The sequence below is a fragment of the Podarcis gaigeae genome (assembly GCF_964106915.1).
Source record: "Podarcis gaigeae genome assembly, chromosome: 7".
In the NCBI taxonomy this organism is placed as follows: Eukaryota; Metazoa; Chordata; class Lepidosauria; order Squamata; family Lacertidae; genus Podarcis; species Podarcis gaigeae.
The window spans coordinates 42,101,113-42,121,938 of record NC_139683.1 but is presented as its reverse complement, the minus strand read 5'-3'; the positions used below and the strand labels follow the sequence as shown (position 1 = coordinate 42,121,938).

At 39.3% G+C, this 20,826-nt stretch overlaps 1 protein-coding gene across 2 annotated transcripts in view; it reads right to left on the bottom strand.

Moving 5' to 3' along the window:
- The window catches only part of KLHL14 (kelch like family member 14), a 62,689-nt gene that overhangs the window by 8,359 nt on the left and 33,504 nt on the right, over positions 1 to 20,826 (bottom strand). For both annotated transcript variants that reach the window (XM_083747791.1, XM_083747790.1), the window contains 4 exons: positions 13,617 to 13,706; positions 8,958 to 9,036; positions 1,006 to 1,196; positions 745 to 903 (listed from right to left, as the gene is read on the bottom strand). In XM_083747791.1, coding sequence (XP_083603917.1) covers positions 745 to 903; positions 1,006 to 1,196; positions 8,958 to 9,036; positions 13,617 to 13,706 — 519 coding nt within the window. The remainder of the gene's footprint in view (positions 1 to 744; positions 904 to 1,005; positions 1,197 to 8,957; positions 9,037 to 13,616; positions 13,707 to 20,826) is intronic.

Here is a 20,826-nt window from a genome sequence, read left to right as displayed (position 1 = left end):
ACACCAGACCCAAACCCAGACCCTCTCCACAGATGAATTACTGACACCATCCAGTAGCCAATCCATGGTGGCACCTCCGGATGCTGCACCCCCCTGCAATCCCTACACAGATCTGGCTGACACAAGCCACAAAACCACAGCTCGCCCCTATACACGAAGCCAAGCCAAAGCACAACTAAGTGCAATACAGCCATCTTCTCAAGAAAACTCTTCACAAAGTTCAAGAGGTCAAGACACAAAGACTTTAGCAACTAATCCACACCTAATGACCCACCTAAGTGGTACTCAGGATATCACTCAAGAAATCACTCAAGGTATCTCTCAAGTAATTAAGGAACAAAAGAAGAAAAGGCACACTAGCCTGGGAACTTCCTCTCTGCCCAGAACATTGGAGGCTAGACACCACACCCCCTCTATAGTATTTATAGGAACTCAAACATTGAGATCCCGCTCTGTTCCAGTAACAAGAAGCCGAAAGCACCAGCCTGAAGATGACGAGTGAGACCTCGTCGAAACGTCGCCTAGACACCCCAACTTTTACACGGGAAGACACCCGAGGACACCAAAACCTGCATATATATATATATATATATATGTATTATATATATATATATATTCAAAGATGCTGGCTCAAGCATCATGCTAAATTGTGTGGCAGGGTTTTAAACTTAGTTAACTAACCTAGCAAAATAAATATTTATCAAAAGACAGAATATTACATTGTTTTGCTATTAAAAATGTGACCTTTCAAATGATTTCCTCCGATTGCATACAGTCGATCATTCATTACAGCCAATGCATGGATTGCTCTCTTTGTGTTCATATCTTGTTTTCTAGCCCAGACATCCATTACAGGGTCATAGCAGTACAGCCAGGGAACGTATTCACCATTGTGGACACCTCCTACAAATTAAATATACCTTCATTAGTTAAAGGAAGCACACCACCTTAAAAGAATAACTGGATTTTGTTTTGCGATGAAGGGGAGTTTAGAAAACAACTTGCCAGAAATATAGATTTTGCCATTATGTACAGCTCCTGCATGTGCCGCCAAGGGCTGTGGTAGGGAAGATACATAACGCCATTCATTTGTCTCTAAATTATAGCATTCCACACTTGACAAGTAGCCAGTCTCATTTCTCCCACCTATCACATACAAGTTTTTGTCAAGCCGACAGGCATAAAAACTGGCTCTCCTAGAGAAAAAACAAATAGAGCAGTTAGTTTCTAGTGACTAGAATTAATTCCATCATTCTGTCTTACAGAACTTATCATCTGCTACTCTAACATGAATCCCCCCACTCATTTATCCCTGAGAATATGGGTGACTTTTCCAAAAAAGGTTACAGTGCATTCCCAACTCGGACCACTCCCCACCTCCCCACCCCAAAGTATCACCCAAAATTTCCAAAACTATTCACTTGTAATGATTTCTGGATTATCCATTGCAATTTCTTATTTACAAAAAAAGGAATCATTAGGAAAAATCAAAATGTCAACATCATAATGGCTTTATGGAACAGCTACACATGGAATACAAAAAAGATAGCGTGGAGCTGGAAAATGTACCAAAAAGGCAACCAAAATGACCAGGGAGCTGGAGCAACTTTTCTACAAAGGAAAGTTAAGAATTGGGGCTTATTGATTTCAGAAAAATGCAAGCAAGGATGGTGTGTGCAGAAAGTAGACAGAGAGAGGATGTAGGGTATTCTGCGGGTATGTTGGGAGTATGTTGAGTTGCTTGGGCAACAGCATTTGTTAGTCCTGGCAGTTCAGCTTTGGAAAGTGGACACTTAAAAAAGTCTAGGTGGTGCTTCATTGAAGGCTATTGTCAATCAGCATCCTCTGTGATATCACAAGGGCTCATGAGGCACACTTCTCCTAGTATGCCTGATTAGAGACACCCTTCTGCAGGATTCTGGAGTGCATCCCAACGTTCGCCCACTATATTGCTCCCCTTGCTAGATGTATTAAATGATTAATAGGTCACACCTATACGGGGGGTTCCAGCACACGCACACACAAAGACATTTGCAGGAAATGTCTGATTCGTTCTTTTTACTGCAAATGCTCCATACACAAGATGCTGAAGAGAATTCGGGCGCTCCTGCTCATGTTGACCTCAGTGTGTCCAGTGGCCTATTGGTGAACTGGGGTTTGTGAGTGGACTGTGAAACAATTCCCTCTAAGCATTCTGTGTATAGTCTTTCAGAAGAACAATTTATGTAGTATTGTCAATTACCACACAATCACTTGGTGAAGCAGAAGTTTAACTTAGAAGCAATTTTATTGGCAGTGAAGATTTAAGCAAGAACTCATTAATGTTTAGGATATTTGGTTCCATGGAAGGATAACAGCAACTCAGTAAGATAAAGTAAAAAAAAAGGGGGGGAGGGGAAGGATAGATAATGTAACAATAATAAATTATCTTGACATTCACTTTCTTTATAGTCCTTCATGGGTCATTGTTCCCAATTTACTAAGAGAACCACATCATCAGATTTTTTTCTTCAATTATCATTTTTTTCTTTTTTCTGCACTACTGCAAATAGAACAACTTTCCTTGTATTACATTCTTGCCATCCAGCAAAGGTTTATCCGGCTAACTCTCAACAAAGTTTTAAACATCTCCTTAGTTCCAGGGCAAGGAATCAGTATTGATGGAGACTTTCTTACCATGCTGTGCTTTCAAGTCATTTTTAGTACAGTACTCCTGAACGATCTATTTCTAAAAACATAATAGGAGACACTTCATTTCCCACACAACCATGAAAGCACCTCTGAGCCTTGCAACAAAGTCCATTTTAGTCCAAATATGTTTTCTAGCAAATGTAGTATATCTTTCCTTTTTAACAGGAAGTTAAGGCGATGAGTGCTATCAGGATCACGGCCAACATGAGGCCACTGAGAAACACAAGAGGAATCTCAGCATGTTGTGGGAAAGCCCTAAAAGTTTGCAGAAGCACAATAAGTCTTTAAAAAAGACAACTTGAGACAAGCAATCCTCACACAAAAAAGCACCCTCCAGCTCAATGAGGATTGAGCATATCAGAATAGGGGAGGAGTGGAATGTCCTAACTGGAGAGACTAGTTAGCTAGAACCCTGAACAGAAGCACGCCTATTAGGAAGGAAGATACATCTCAACATTTTATTGCAGTTTCCAGGGGTTACATCTGCATAGCAGCTTTAAGATTTGCATGTGAACATGCAAGAAACCACTTCTTTCAAAAATAAAGAGTACTGTTAAAATGCTCTTGGATTCTCAGTGACTCAGGCTCTCTCACAGAAATGCACACGTTCTCTTCATGTTATGTGTGTATGCATTGCTTTGCACACATCAGCGTCAATCATTTATTTGCTCCTTTGGTATGAAAGCTTTACTTAATAACAAGGGAATTTAAAATGTTATGAATAAAACACTTTATTATCCTGTGAGAAATATGTATGTGAGACATATGCTTATTTTTTATATATATAAATATATATGTTTTAACTATCCAGATTGAGTCAGATTATTTAAAACTTCATCTGATGGAGGTTATGTCTGTGTGACTAAGACGATAAATGGTTGTTTTCCATCTCAGCTATCTTTAGAAACAAGTTTCCTCATAAATGTATCCTCTATGTGCATTCTTGACTTCATCCACATAGTGTCACTGTTAGGAGCAGAAATGTAACAGTCAGCCTGCTTCATTCTTCAGATTAAATGTGTATTTTATGGGCAAACTCCCAATAGTAAAGATTTTAAGTTTCCCTTATCCTTCTTTTCCACTAAATAAATTACACTTGAGCCATAGAGCTCTAGTTAATTAATGTAAAATTTAATTGCTATAAAAAGTCCTCCATGATAAAATATTGCACTAAAAATTCAGTTTAGAAAAGAAATCATCCTCTCATATACATCTAGTCCTGAGAAATATATTGCCATCTCTAGTAAAAGAAATTACATCAAATTACTCTTGTGGATCAGGATATTAGTCCAGCTGCAGGTCCTGCAGTGGCTTGTGAAAAGTCTCTGCAATGAACTTAGCTAAATTTTACAATGCAGTTACATGGGAAAAGTAAAAGAAATTCTTTCCTGATCCCCAAAGGCAATGAATTTATGCCCTGAATCTTGAAGTTTGATTATCAGTCTTAGATTGAAAAGCTATCAGAGTTATTACTGATCATACCAATGCCAAGAACCCTTTTAGAGAGACCCTAAAATCAGCTGGTGATTTTAATCTAAAAATATATGTTATGTAATTTGACAAATTAGTCTTTCTTTGCTTTAGCGTGAACATTGAAAAGTGGGTATGCAGGAATATAGGAGAATGCACCTGCATAGACTACTGGTGAGACTTTCTAGAAAGCTCTGGAAAAAAGACAGCCAAAGAGAGCTATCCTCCAGATGCTGCAACTTCCATCAGATCCAGCCAACATAGCCAATGGACAGGGGTGGTAGGAGTTGTTGTCCACAATATCTGAAGGGCACCACATTGGCTACCCCATCTCTGGAAGATTAGGAGCACAGGATCCTGCCAGTTAAGTGCAGTAGCAAGTTTTACATGATGAGAGGGCAGAGACAGCTCCTTCCCACTTAGTTCACTTCTCTGACCGTGAGAGAGAACACAACCAAAACTTAGATCATGACCTTCTAGACAATCTCCTTCTGTAGGGACAGAAGCCAGGATGTGTTGCTGAACATACACCTGTTACAGGGAAACAAGTCTAAACCCCACATTCAATCTAATGGAATTATACTGCTTCACCAGATTAAATAGGGGGATAAGGAAGCTGCTCCTGGAGAAACAGCTGGAGAAAATCACAGCTGGAGGAGTCCATGAGGATGCTTTTGCCTCAAATATCATCTTTAGGACTTTGCCACGGTAGTTTTTGCAGGTATAGCTGTCAAAGTCTGACAGGGAATATGAGAGTCCATTTGAGATTTCAACGACATGGTTTATTATCTGGACTTATGGTAAGGGATCACTTGTGCAGTTCCACTAGGACATCACCTCACCATCAACCTGAGTCTAGAAGACACTGTGCAAGAGATTCACTTTCTGGACATGAATGTGCAACTATTAATGGACATATAAGCACATTCTTATATAGGAAACCTACTAACTGTTACTCATACTTACATGCTTCCAGCTTCCACCCAGAGCACACTAAAGAGTTCATTGTTTACAGCTGAGCTCTATGATACAACAACATCCATTTAGATTCATAGGATTGGACAGAGCCTCACAGCTAAAATAATTCACATCAAACACCCAAAGTGAAAAATCAGATCAACAAAGCCAAATTGTTCTTAGGTACCAATCTTCTACACAACAGATCTAGAAGAGAAAATGACAAACTACCACTTGATGTCACAACAGCCAAGCCAAAGCCACTTGAGCCTATCATCAATGATCTACAGTTCATCTAGGACAGACACTTCCCACACATAAGCCTTGGGTGGCAGACCTCCAGTTGCTCTCAGACAACCCCCTAAATAGGACAGCAACTCAGCAGCAACAGTAGGCCATTCAAGAGGTATGGACACCCTATTAAAGACCAAGAAGCTGACTCTGTCTACCCCATTTTATCAAACCAACAGTTTTGTGATTGGTCACTGTTAAATATGTAATTATCTGCATTACATTTCCTTCTGACCTCACTGTTTACACCCACCCAACCACAAAAAACCCATGTAACATGCAATCCAGCAGCCTGTTCTTATGTAGAGGTAAGCTAGCTCTATGGCAGTCCATGGAACTGGTGGTGATGAAACAGTAGGAGTCATAGCAGAAGACTTACAATGGATTGAATAAAACAGAGGCCAGGACCCATTTTATAACTTAATCTGTGAGACAGTGATAATGGCGAAGATGGCTTTTGTGTCACCACTGTATCTGCTCATAATCACCCAACATAGCTTTTCTAGGTGGTCAAAGAGCTATTGCAACAGAGCCTTTCAGGATGAGTTTGCCAAATACTTTGCAGGAATTTCCCCCCCCATTCATTCCAATTTACAAGCCACCGTTTGGCCAGGGCCATATTGTGGCTCTTTTATGCTACTCTGTGTTTCTATGTGCTTCTTGATGTTTTGAAATTCTGGATGTTATATTGTGCTGTTTTTAACAACTGAAAACTAAATTTATTACCTTCCTTGAAGGTCTCTTGGAATACAGAAGAGAAACAAATCTTCCAGGGCATGGGAAATCCTATCTGTGTAGGCGCATCCCCATGTGTGGGACTGCTAAGAACTCATAAAAGAAAATATAGCCTTTCAAACTGTTCCATGCTGCTTTAGATAGCAATTTTCTCTGATGTTTCTTTGCTTCCACCATGCTTCTTTTCCTGCTTTCATTTTCAGAACCATTTCTTTGGAGGTGGTATAGCTGTGGCCATTGGACTTTCTGAAAGTCCACGGTGGGGAGGCAGGTTGCCACCCTCCATCAACTTCTCAGCAAAATGGCCCCCCAGGTGAGCGGAGCTGACCATCTGTTACTGCTGGGCTGGCTTTGTATGGAAACTTGCTCATGTGCTAAAGTGGGGTACATCTAAGTCACAGATTTTCAGCCTCATCAGCATTGTACCAACTATGTCAATAGCTAGGACTTCAGCGCAAAGGCCAACTTACGTCACAAAGAGGGTGCAATTGCACTTGAAGTGCAGTACTATAACAATTTTTTTTAAAATGGAAACAATCCAGCAAAAAATAAAATATTTAATTTGCATTAATTTCAATTGGAGGAAGTTAAATGCATACTTAACCCTCCCTATGAAATCAGTAGGACATAAATGGATCATGTCCCAGTTTTCTTAACTAACAAATACTGAATCTTCATTGCAGAGGCCCTTTTTGATTAGTATTCAGCACCCAGTGCAGTGCTGTGCAGACTCTGCAATGCCCAACAGATGGTTGGCTGAATACTTATTGGGGAAGAAGTGAATCCATGTTCTCTCCCTCCAGAGAATGATTCATGTGGATGGGCTCTCCAGACAGGGTCGCAGAATTTTATTCCCTATCATGTTCTAGTGTTACTGAATTTTTCTCAAAGGAGTTTTTATTTGCTGTGCTTTAAGCTGCAGTGGGTCTTGGTTATATTTGTTTTAGTTTCGAACTTGATGTCTGCCTGTCTTATTATTACTGGTTTATTCATTTTTTATTTGTGATTATGCTGCATTATCTTTACAATTACTGTTTTTATAGAAGCAATCTTGAGGGAGTTTTGACTTCTTAAGGCAGCATATAAATATTCTAAATAAAATAATACATATATTGTTAAATAAATTCTTAATAGCTTTGTTGTCACTCATCCTGAGAACTTTGTTATAGAGCAGTCTATCAATACTATAAACAAACAAACTATTGCTTCACAGGAGGAGAAAAAAAACATCCTAATTGCACACATTTTGTCATAAAAAGGAGAGCATAAAAGCTCTTTATTAAAGAATATGAATGACTAAAAACTGTCTTGAAAGGCACTTGACTTAATAAATTGGAAGTCTCCAAAGAAGTCACAAGGGACTAGTCAGTAAACAATTCACATATTTTAAAATGTCTAATCACATTTTCAGCAATACTGTCTTATCCTCAGAGGCTCGTACAACACTGAAATAATTGATCACTGTGAATTATGTAGGCTCAGCTAAGAGGGTGAAGGTTAATTATCTCACTTTAAGAGCCCGGCAAAGAAGGGTTTTGATAATTAGAACACCATTTTGAAACAGAATTTGGACTTCTAAATACTTCAAATGATATTTTAAATATCAGACAGGCTTATAAGAAAAATCTAAAGCTGTCCATTATTTTTTTTTTAAAAAAACCCTCATGGTACAAGCTCATGGTAAGGCAGACACTAAATCTGCCTTAAGTTAGAGGCAGTGAGGCTGTGACAAGTAGATTTGTTCAACTGGATAACGAGCTGAACATCTTCAATTTTTATGGATGTCCTAGCTAAAGTGTATCCCCAAAAGCTTTATATACTATGCATCTGTGTTGTATTAGGAGTTGGATAATGGCTTGCATATTAACTACATATTTATAACCGTTCCCCAACCTAAAATCTAGGGAGTCCCTAATCAAGTCTCTCTCTATGGAAGAGGTTGAACAACATGGTGTAGAAGTGGATTATACATACCGGTACCCACTTTAATCTGGTTTAAGGCCCAGTTTAGAAGTGGAACATTTACTCTTCCAGGCCCAAATTTTAGAATACACTTTCCATTGCTGTCTGCTGGTGCTCTTCCTCATTCTCCTTTGCAGTTTTGCAAGGCATTTTATACATTTAGGTACCTGATTTCTGGTCCTTCACTGTTCCTTATTTTATATTTGGCTTCTTTTTAGTGTGATTACTGAACACCTCCATGCTTACCTGAGGTCTGAACTTTTCACAGTCACCTTGAACAAGACGATAGGTTAATACATTACTTTAATAAGTAAAATGGCTGGGGAGCAAAGAATGCTTATGGTGGGTGGAGAAGGTTCAGGACAAAGGGAGAAAGGTACCACCTTTGGTACCTCTCATCTTCCCCAGTGTGCTTCTGCCAGCTTCTTCTACCACCTGATTATGTGGAGTGGGCAGGCAGAGGGACCCAGCAGGTGCTGCCATTACCAGCCTAAGTGACCAAAAAGGCAAGGAGTGGTTGCTCTGCCAATGCACACTGAAATTCAACGAAAGAAAAGCAAAAATATAATAGAAAATAGTAATTGTGAAATATTTTGGAGACTTGAAAGAAACACTGTTTCTACAATTCTACGATTCTATGAAAAGGATGTAGCAGTTCAGCTTTTACTTTAAAGTACCTTCTTGTCAGCAGAAAGATAACCTAGCACTATTATATTTTATTTGCTAGTGCAAATCAATTTCAACACTTTCACCATTCACTTTTTTCACCCTAAGTTAAACCCCAACCATCTTCCTCTCTTAGGTAAAACAGCCACCCTTTCCCCAACCCCAAATATATAGCAAGCATTTACCTCTCTTGCATGGGTGGAAGTTGTATCCAGCTGTTAAATCTAGGATCATACCGGCTAACAAAGTTTGTACTGTGCTTTCCTGTAAAGAAATTAGTTTCACATTTAACTCTCTGTTTTCTGTCATTACAAATCACTGCAATAGTATATTCCTTGCACTTGTCAATCTTTATGGAGGTCTTCTCTCTAGAGCAAAGCACGTAAACACACAAAATCAACAGCCTCTAACTACAGTTCTTAATAGGTATCTATGGAAGTAGTAAAAAACAAAGTATTTTAGCTCTGTCTCATAAGGTTCTCTACAAGTTTCTCTTTAAGACAGAAACCCACTAGCATTTTTTGTTAAGTGTCATAAATCTTATGACAATAGGAAATTATTGTTCTGAGGGAGATGGGCTTCTAGTGGCATTTCATGAATATTTTGTAGCAATCTGTAGAACCATGGGTATATCTGACATTCTTTCTTGTCTCCCCAGTTTGCAGTGGGAAGAGGGTGATGTTGATTGCTGATAGGGAGGTGAACACATCTTTACTAAGTGCTCAGGCATCCTTACATTAGGGATTTGATGTTATAATGTTGAGAGTTTCCCTTATAGGACAAAGAGGAAAATACATACTGCCTTTTATAATATTGCCTTTTAGAAGGATTTATATGTGCCATTTAAAAATAATGTATTTCTACTGTCCCTAAGTCACAAATAAAGCAAAACAAAGCAAAGGCTAATTGTGGAAGTCTACATTATCCTGACTACTAACCTCTGGCACTGCATGCCTTCAAGATATTAAGATTGCAGTATATTTTACATACAGATTGATATCAAAGCAAGAAGACTGGAGCAAGGGAGTGCATGGCAATTTCTGTTTAACACCTGAGCCTTCAGCACACAAGTATCTCAAAAAGCCCTCTTGTTTCTTGTATGTGTGACTAAAAAAATTGAATCACAGCTACATGACAACCCAATCATGTATCTCACAAGGAAATAAATGTGTAGTGGGTAGTGCACCAGGTAAATAATTTTAGTGTACATAAAGGAACCCCAAATGCTTACAACCTCTTTCCTTTATACACTGAATTTGCATTAATCAATAAAATACAGTTTTGTCTCTTTTGTGTTTTTTTAATTTCTAACAGACATTCTTACCCAGCAGGCCTTCAAGGTTTGATCTAAGAAAATGGTTCATAGTGAAATGAAAATTTCACACCTGTGAGGGTGAAAACAGTGTATTCTCCATCCAGCATAGGTAGATGCTATTTACGGGACTGAACATGCAAAGCTGACGAGTCCAAACAAGTGGAGAACTTAGTTACCAGACAATTTCAGACTACACATATAATGTGCCCCAAATCTCATCATTCTATGCTAAGGAAACCATAAAGTCTGTAAGGAGAGCAAATTATGCATTCTGGTCTTGTTATCATATTTGAGTGCTTAAGATAATATTTTAGTAATGTTAAGCAGCTCTCATATATGAACGTCTAATTACACAACAATTCTAGGAGTGGAAGTTATCCCAGAGATTCTGTTCATCAGTAATCTATATTCAACGTTTTTCTGGAACAATGCCCCTCAATTCCCTTCATGTACAAAACCCCCCTTCCAACCGCCCACAATTATACTTCCCCCTCTTTCCTTCTTCACCTTCCATCTATGCCTTCCCCAGTCCCTTCTTTCAACACTTACTGGTACTTACTTGTATCTTTCCTTGGTTACACCTGCTCTGATCTCTAAACCTCCCTTCCTCCTCTTAATCCCATGCTGGAAATTGTTCCTCACATTCCTCCTCCCCTTCCAACTTAGCACTGAATGGTGAACTACATGGGCTTTTGAAATGAACGGTAAATAAGCAGCACCACATTTAATAGGGAAATCAAGCAGGGCTCCTTTGAATAATAGGGAGCTTGGCTGTGCTAGATGGACCAGTGATCTCACTCTGGTGATGCCCTCTGTTTGGGGAGGCAGGGCTAAGCAGACTCCCACCCCGCTAATATGCTTCCCTGTTAGGTAAACTACCTTGCCGCTATTAAACTACCTTGCCACTATTAAAATGAGAAGATAGAAGGAAAAGAAGTGGGGCAAAGTAGCCCAGCAGTTAGGTGTTCCTGTACAATGCTTCCCTTTGCAGGTCAGTGCTCCACATAGCTCTACTCTAGCCATCATGAAAAATCAGAGGGAACTCAAGTGTGAATTCTAAGGCTGGGGAAATACCCCATCCTTGCCACTGGTTCTGCTAAGAGTGCCATCTAATTTTTTTTTGGGGGGGGGGTCAAGGGTATTTTAACGTGGGAGAAGGCTTGGGGAGTTGCAACAGAAGTCTTCAAACTAGTTCTATAGGTTACAGTTCTAGAAGTAATTATTTGCAACCTTTTGTGCAGTAGCATTTCAGGAATAAAGTAGAAAAGCTATTCTTCCAAAACATTGATTTAAATAATTTTTGTAAAAAACCTACTGGATACAGGCTCATGGAATGGACTAGTTTATCTCAGTTTTCAAGGAAAGGAACAGATGTAACGCTTCAATATAATTTGGTTTAGTGCAGATGCTGAAATGGGTCTTTCACAATAAAATATATGCAGTATATGTAATTTCAGCTGGATCTTCTGGCATTTTGAAGTGAAAATGTGTACCTGCAAGCTGTTTTATAGTTTGCCAGTCATAATTATCTCTGTTACACAGACTGCTACAACTGCAACTCTGTCCTCATGTGCAAGCTCTTCAACAATGTCTTGACAATATTTTAAATTTTGCAAGGCATACTGTTCTCTTTTGCTTTGTTCAGAAGTCTGTTAAATTGTTTAATTTCTCTCTGCTGAAAATTTATGAAGTAATCAAATAAGGAACACATACTACTAGATAATCTCTATGTGAATCCCTTGCACAAGATTAGAAATAAATGTGTAGTGGAACAATCAGGAGTTTTTTGATACTGCATACATAACATTTTACCTGGAAGGGACTGGCTTGGAACTGGAAGAAAAACACTGACTGTAAAACATTGTGTAAGAAATACACAGAGTTTTGAGAAGCCAGGGTCCTCCTTCCATCAGGCTGTGGTACAGGATGGAAGAAAAGGGATGCAGGACCATTTCATCAGCACAGCTGAGACCAGCACATTTGGCTCTTATTCTCTTTGAACTGTCTCCCTACCAGCTGGTCCTCAGAAGAGCTTGTAACTAAGAACCGCTACTTCAGTGTGCTTTTTCTTCCTCCCTCCTAATCTATTTTCCTTTTGTGCCATGTCTTTTAGACTGCAAGGCTGAGGGCAGGGTCTGATTTGTTTGTATTGATCTGTAAACCAGGATTTTTTTCAGCTCAAGAGCAGGGTAGAAAAAATCTAAATAAAATAATATAAAAGCATGAAATGCTGGTTAAAACTCCTAACAGCTGCCATGAAATGCCTTAGTCTGGAAAACACTGTCTACACATATAAAGAAGATGTGGTAGCTTGAATGACAAAGGTACCAAAGCCTCAAATCAGCACTTTGGCTGCCCATGGAGAGGAACTAGAACGTGTACCCAGAGTTCCTATTTCCTCACATGAAAGCATTCATTGCTCCTGTGGAATATTCTCCCACCCATATGTGGAGTTTCTCTGCTGCAGGTGAAGGGCTTGGTATGTCACAGAATGCTGTTGACAGCATCCTCAAGCTTTTTTGGGTTTTTGGGTAACACTCAGTTCCCAAGCCCATTTACCATGTTAGCTTGAGAAAGAACATAGTTAGCTTTTGAAGCATAGGGCCTTCAATTCTGTGTTTCAAAATTTTCACTTTTCAGCTTGAAGCGGCCTCTAAACATAAAATTGGCCTTAAGTATAGTATACAAATGGCTTCAGCAAGACCGTAAAAATACCTGACTGTGTACACGAGGCTGTGTATTTCTTCTGCATGACATAGCTCTCTAGAACTGTGGCCTTAGAGTTTTAATGGAACTTTGCCAAAACAAAACTGCTTTAATCAGTTTTATTGATCTTGTTCAGATATCACACTAAAACCATAGTTTAACATAAGAAGAACAAGCTGCAGCAAGATTCAACCTTGCATGCTCACACTTTGGCATGACCACAAGGAGGAGTTGTTTTTGCTTAACCACAGCTTATCATACTGTTTGAACCCAATGAACTGTGGTTAATGCTAACATAGTCTGTCTGAAACAAGCCAACTTCAAATCATGGATTATGAAGCTGGCTTATTGAAAACAAACCACTGTTAGCATTAACCACTTTCTGAATTCCGTGGGGACCCGCCAGAGGAGGTATGAATATGTTAGTCCAGGTTTGTGGCTCACTCTCATAATGTTCAACTATGGTTTAACATAATGTCCGAATGTGCCATTGTGAGCTGTTTGGCAGTCCACTTCATCCAGAGGTTCTATTGCTGCAAGTGAATTTAGGGTCACAGCCTAATGGGCTGATTCGCATACTACATTTTTTGCAGATACAGAATATTATTGTGTTTGCATACATAAAAAGAGATATGAAACTGCAATTCACAAATCCCTTTAAACAGCATCTCACCGGAAGGGCAGCTGACTGTGGGTATATAAGATCTATGGCTGCAGTCATATGACCGAAGACAAATAACTTGAGGTACATCTGCAAATGGATATTTTGTACTTCTGTACTATTCACATATTCTTATAGTTCCATTAGTTAGTATGTACATACCATTAGGATTCCACTGGTCTTCTCCTCCCAATACGAACAAGAAATTTTCTACTTCCACAACACAATGGTGGGCACTATTATACGGCATAACTGTGAACAAAACAGGTATTCTTTATCAAGCTCCATTTCATACAATGGCTGCTTTGAGACATTTACTTCAGGAAAGCTCCAAACCATAAATGCAGACATAATATAAGTATGCTTCAGTTCTAGTACATATGTCAAGTAAACTAAAAGTTGCTGGTATCCCATCTTTATGATATCCCTTTTGGAGAAACTGGAAAAATAGCCAGAGTAAATCACCACCAATTTCTTTCCCTTGTATCTGCTTGCTGTCATGTTTTGGTGCTCCAGGCGCACTATCCCGAACTGGGCTATGATGTGCTGATCTCTTCAGCATCAACACTTGTAAGCTGAATCCCAGCAAACACAGGTATACATGGGATCTTAAGACTACACAGCCCAGGGTCTGTTTTAACAGCTGCTAGTGTGATTTATGATACACAGAAGCTGTCATAACAGCTCCTCCAGGCTTGCAGTTCCTGAGGGGGCGCCGAATGTGACTTCACAAGCCTGTCACAGTTGTGTCGTCAGCTATTGCACAACCTGTGGGCTGAGTAGTCTTCAAGACCCCAGGTATGCTGTAGTTGAAGTGGCCAATAATATACTTTGTAGCAGGTTTGCAACTTTTTTAAAAAATGAAAGAGGCATGGCTAAACCTGCAATTGTCAACTGTGTCCTGCAAGTACCATGTAAATAGCAAGAAGATTAAATAAAAGCAGCACTGCAAAAAACAAAGAAAACACCCTCCACAAGCTTAGTTCTGTTGGCAACATTTCCATAAGAAGAGTCAAAGTATTCAGCAGCTTTCTCTTACACAGCAATGAGCAAGCTGCATTTCCATACAGTTTTAAGTTTTTAAATTAAGGTCCTGCTGATTTAATGCCTTCTCCAAATGTATACGCTTAATTTCCTGTACAATGTCATTAGCAGCACAATCAGACATTTTCCATCCATCTAATCAGGGAGTCCTTTGTTGAAAGATCAAAACTGTTTTACCATAGTTGCAACATCCTTTTTTTTTTTTTTTTTGGATGGGATTATTTTGAGGGGATGGGAGGGGAGAGGCACGCAGGAAATCTTTTTTTCCTGTTTCATTCCCCTCCCCTTCCCAAGGCTAGAGCTGTAAAACAAAAATATGCAATTTTAATGCCATAATATGTATTGCTCTGTGGAATGCAACACTATCAAAAATCGTATGTTGAAATGCATACTTACACAGGTTTAGCTATCATACTACATGCAGTAGTTCTGGCCCGGTGTCACCAGTAGGAAAAATAATGTCCTTGTTCAGCTCATCATATGGGCACCTTAAATCTAGGTGAGGACAAATGGGGAGGTGATGTGCATGTACAGGCAGGGAACTTATTGCTTGAAACGGATCAACAGAGCACTTAGGAAACCAGTGCAGTGGGAAATCAATATGACTCAGGGCCAGCTTTTACTTTGTGCTCTTTTGCCAGTGCCAAAAAAAGAGGCAGCCTATCTCACACTTGGATTATTTTGGGTGATATATCTCTCATTTCATTTGTTTTATTATCTTTTATTTTTCTCAATGCACTCAAAGCCGTATAGCATATGCAAATAACAATAAGAAATATGTGCAGCTTTCTTGTTGAAGACACATTTTCTTAAAGATCAAGTAGTCTCATTTAAGCTTCTTACTGATTTTTATTTTATTTTATTTATTTTGCCTATGCAATGGTGAATAAGCAAGGTGCAAATTTAGCTTCCAGTAAAGGTCAAACATCATTTTCATAGTCTGTGGTTGTACAGCTGCCTAAGCAAAAGCAATTGTTAGGCAGCTAGGCTAGTGAAAATGCATTAATTAATGTTACTTATTGCTGGTAGATCTTATACAGCCATTAAGCAGCCAGACATAGACACTGTTAATTTTCAAATTACTTACACAGTTGTTCCACGTAAGTCAATGAGATATTTTGGAAGATGAAGCTTAAGAACTATAGCTTTGGAAAATGTATTGATAGGTAGAATGGCTTAATGTCATGTGTAGATTTATATTGGTATTGGTTCACAACACTCAGTATGTTAATTTATAACTCAGGGGCAAGTCTGAGATTTGAGCCCACAGGTAAGCTTTCTTCTGCAAGTTAAATGTAATGCCATCATTCCATGCATCACTAAAACCCTCTCCCTTAAGAGGAGGCCTGAGCAACTTGTGAGCAGTCCACTAGAAACAAGGCCACGATACACAGGTGGTGATCTGTGCTTGTTTTCCGCCTCACAAGTTGTGGAATCCTTCAGATCACATGAAATCATGAAAAGCAAGTTCTGCCTCTTTTTTAACTCATGACAAAATACTCACTCAAAATAGATCTGGAGACCCTTCATATTTACTCCAAAGATACTAGGAGCGGATCTGAGGCTCCTTTCCTACTACATTGCAGCACCTTTCAATTGCATACCCAGAAGCATGGGGGAACCACTTCATAGTACAGCAATGCCAAATTGTAGAAGTTGGGCAGGGTGGTGACGTGAATAATTGTTTGCTTCCCCACAGGTTGCCAGTTCCATGTGAAATATTCATGGGATCACCTCCGCCCATGTTCTTATGTTATTTTATTTATACTGCTCTTCAAATAAGCACTTCCTGGTTGGATTAAGGCAGGTCGCATGCGCACCCCATGCAGAATGCATCTGAATCATGTAGAAATGATTTTCTTGCCATTGGGCATGCTTCTTAGCATGTAATGTACTAAGGCTGCAAAACTTCTTTAAACATGATTTTCAGAGCTAAGTGGCAACAAATATGGCCAATAGTACTCTGTTTGTTTGATGCCATGTGTAAAAATGGTAGAATATCTGACTTGTAAAATTACCGGTATTATGATCACTCCAATGACACAAATGAAAGTTGCAATGGAATAAGCAGAAATAAAAGTTCTAAAATGTCACTCAGGTTAAAAAAACAACAACACTCTGGTTCCAAAATGTAACTTATAAAAGAGCATGTTACAATTCAGAGAACTACATTACTGGCTCTGTTGAGAGTATGTATTTTTCAGACAGAAGCTGCCGCCGTCCCCCAAAATTTAAAGGTTCCATTAGGCACATGTGAGCCCTTGGGCACACCTGCAATAACTTTCTGTAAGATATGACACATTTCTGCATTCTGAAGGAAGCAACCACACTTTTTACATTGCCCCTCATCCCCCCTGCCCCACGATGCCTTTTAGACCAACTTATTACATTCACTAAGAATTCATGGGTGTAAATAATGCAAAGCATGGGCCAATGTGTAGTCCGCTGATGCAGACAGCTGCTCTTATTAATTGCACACTGTCCTCTGCTTTGCTGATTTATTTTAATATGAGTCTCAGATTCCCTCATCTTTACATTTCATTTCATCTCAGGTGAGTACCTCTCTTCCCCTCCAAAAAAGGTATTGGAAAAGAAGTTTGTACGCCACGCTCAAACACAGCCCAGTGTGAGTTTTTAGCGTGTCAGTCAGTGAGTTAGAGGGAAAGGGTAAAGAGAAGCTAATCAGGATGAAATGAGATTAAAGGCTGTCTAATTTTACAGCAACTGTGATCCATCAGCCACTGTGAAAGTGACAGTGGAAATGAATGATGGAGACAGACAGGTGGGGTTGTACATTTCACTGATTTATCCTCAAATGCACTGGGCCTTATTTTATTGAGTGAACATGACCGCATTTATCATGACTGTCATCTAAACCCACTTCCCTCCATTTAAAAAGGTCACTTTACTAGGAGGAAGTAGGATAGAGGCACTTTCAAAAGAGGTTTAAAAATCTAATAACATGTGTTTATAAAGCTCTCTGCAAGAACTCTCAGCTTTATTAAACAAACTAGTGGAGTTAAATGAAAGGAGAAAACACCAATAAATAAGAGGAAAAAATTGACATCTGAAAAACATGTGCAAGACCCAAGGTCCTAGAAATAAACTGCACCTATATAGACATATCGGAGAGGACATGCACAAACCAACAGCTTCTCTTCTGGCCTACCTTCTCCCCCAGAAGTTAAGGTCCCAAGATGATGAGAAAGCAGAGTTGTAGTACAGATCACTTCTTTAAAATTTCAAAAGAAATCTGGTCCACTTAATTTGTGGAGCAGAACCCTATTCTCAGTGGGGCGCGGGGGCGCGCATGCAGGGAGTTCGTTTCCTTCAGTATCTGTGTTTCTGCATTCTAGTATGTAGATTGTTTGGATTGAACTTGTACAAGTATTTGGTTGTGCATCATCAGCAACCAGTTTGGGAAAGGATTTATTTTAACAAAATCAGGCAACGCAAAAGCAAAGAGAGACTTCCCCCTTTCCTGACAGAGAATGAGTGATATCTTCTCTCTCACTGTGCACACCCATTCACTTCCAGTTCTGCCCTTCACCACATCTGTCCCCACACTTTACTATGCTTGCACAATATTTGAATTCTTTTTCTTCGTCTGATGCTGTATCTTGTAAGATTGTGTCATTGGTCTTAACTAGCGTGTTTCCACCAACCAGAAAACACACGGGTCCCAGAAAACATCTTGAAAACACAACAGGTTCCATAGGCCTGAATGGCAGGTATATATTTCTAAACAAACAGTGGGCACAAGCCAGGACTCCAGTTTCTCAAATGTTTATGGGTGCCAATCTTTCCTTCACATCATACATACCTCAGCAAACCGAAACCACACATAAAGTTTGAGGCAGATCTAAGTCAGCAATGTATCACCAGGAGGGGCTGTGCAGGCACTAAAAAAGCCTTCCACTGTTTTAAAATAATTCTATAACCCCTTCCTCAAATCTGCTCATAATTATTCAAAAATTAGCACTTGCCAATAAATTTCAGCATAACAGCTGTCTGGGAGATGTTCACTTTGAATGCAAACGTATTCATTATTTGTAATGAATTACTAACTACCCAAAACACAGTAGATTTCTGGTCACAAATATCTGGGTTGGAGAGAAGTGCTTCAGATGGAAGAGCACCAAATGAAGATAAGTGGACAATGAATACTTTTGTGTTACTGGATGAACTGAAAATCTACTTTGATTTTTAAAATGCTTGTGAGGTCTACTTTGCCAGAGATACAGTCACAGAGACAGAAATCACTTGGAGCAATTCAACAGTAATGTTACACATAGGTGCTAAGTTCTAATGGAGACAGACATACTGTACAGGGTTATTTAAAAACTGTATCAACCAATCCAATACCTATCTACTATAAATTTTAATGTTGTTTTTTACTTTGTAAGTCTCCTTTAGACAATTTTGTGAAGAAGTGACAAATTGATATAAAGAAATAAATACTTGTAAGTAAGGTTTCCTGTGTTCAATGGGACTTACTACTAGGTATGTGGGTATAAGATTGCAACTTCAGTCTGTCAGGTTAGCAATGATGACAGCAGTATCTGTCTCTTTTTAAAAACCAGTCACATACTCATCCTTTACAATTCTAGATGGAGTCACTAGATGGTGTTCATAGCTGCCTGCCCTTCTGTGCCCCACCTCAAGATGCTTTGAATTATTATATTAATCAGAATTTGCAGCCAACCACAAACAAAGAAGTGAAATGTAACATGAATAGCATAGCTAGTTTTCTCTCCAGCAGTTAACTTCTGTTTGTGTATCCAGTTCAAAGGAAATAAATCAAATGTTGTGTACAGAAAACAAATGCATTTGGTGCCAATCCTGACAAGTGCTGAGTTCCTACAACTCTCACTGATTGTGACAGATTTGGCACAAAATGTGCCTTGTGTTTTCTTGTCTCAGTTCCCCAAATCCAAACCGAATGAGAAGCAGTCCATGATTCCATTGGCAGTCCAAAATACTGTTTCCTACTCCATACTTCAGTCCTGGTAAAATAATTGCTTCTGTTTATTGTTTCATGGCTGCTTTGTGGCTGTGTCTCTGTAGTTCCACCATGAATTGGCCACATTTTTTCCCTGTAAAGTTTGAAAGCTGTTTTCCCATAGTTGTGCTCCATGCTACAGAGGCTCAACTAGCCTCAACCAGAAGTCAGGCATTTAGTGTTACTGTGGGACACTCTTCCAGCAGAGATACATCAAGTTTTCCTCACTTTTTGACTTTCAAGCATCTCTTGAATACTTTATGCCAACAAGCCTATGCAGTTATTTAAAATCTCTTTGAGGAGCCAATCTTCCCTCCATTGTCATTCTGGCCTCAGCTCTCCCCAAGGCAGCTGCTGGAGCCTCCCACTCCCTGTTGCAGACCTTCTTAGCTCTCATGTCAAATGATTTGTGCTTCCAGGTAGGTATATATTCTTCATCAGTTGCCATACTCTGCTTCTTGCTCTCTCTATGCTTCCTTCTGTCTTCAGGGCCACTTTTTAGACCCTTGACAATCCTCTTCAGCCTACCAAAACCTGTCCAAACAGAGCTAAACCTAGTCTTATACTTTCTTTGGTCATGATCCTCAAGCCAATCAATTTGTTTCTGATGGAATTACAAAGCCCATTTGCCTATAAATAAGGACAAAGAGATTTGAATGCAATATCCACTAACTGACCAATCATAAACCAATCAGTTCTGAATGCCACTGCTGTTAGCATAAAAGGTGAAACGCAGCCAGCAATAGGAAGAAGCTGTGACAGTTTAAATGTCAATTGACTAACAGACCTTGTATAACTTTGTATATTCTCTCTGCTTCTAGCCAGCAGTTAGAGACAATACTTCCTGACAGTTAGCCATTTACAACCCAATAAGTGTTTAAATTGTTAAAACATGTTTAGTTTACCGCACAACAATATAGGTTCTCCACACTGTAGGAGCTTCTGCCACCATAGTGCTTTTGAAAGCAACTGTTCATGAGATAAAAGCAGGTGATACAGTATTTGGATTCAACAGGATGTGATACAGGATTGCTGAATGGTAGCTTAAGTACAGCTCTAATAGCCTGTGTAGATTTGGAGGCTGGTGGAATGCTAAATCAATAGACTTGGTCTTTGGTCTGGCAAAGCATTCAGAATTTGCTAACACTGGGTATCTGTCTCTGGTTGTTGTTGTTTAGTCAGTTACAGATAGGTAGCCGTGTTGGTCTGCCATAGTCAAAACAAAAAAAAATTCTTCCAGTAGCACCTTAAAGACCAACTAAGTCAGTTCTTGGTATGAGCTTTCGTGTGCATGCACAAGAAGTGTGCATGCACACGAAAGCTCAT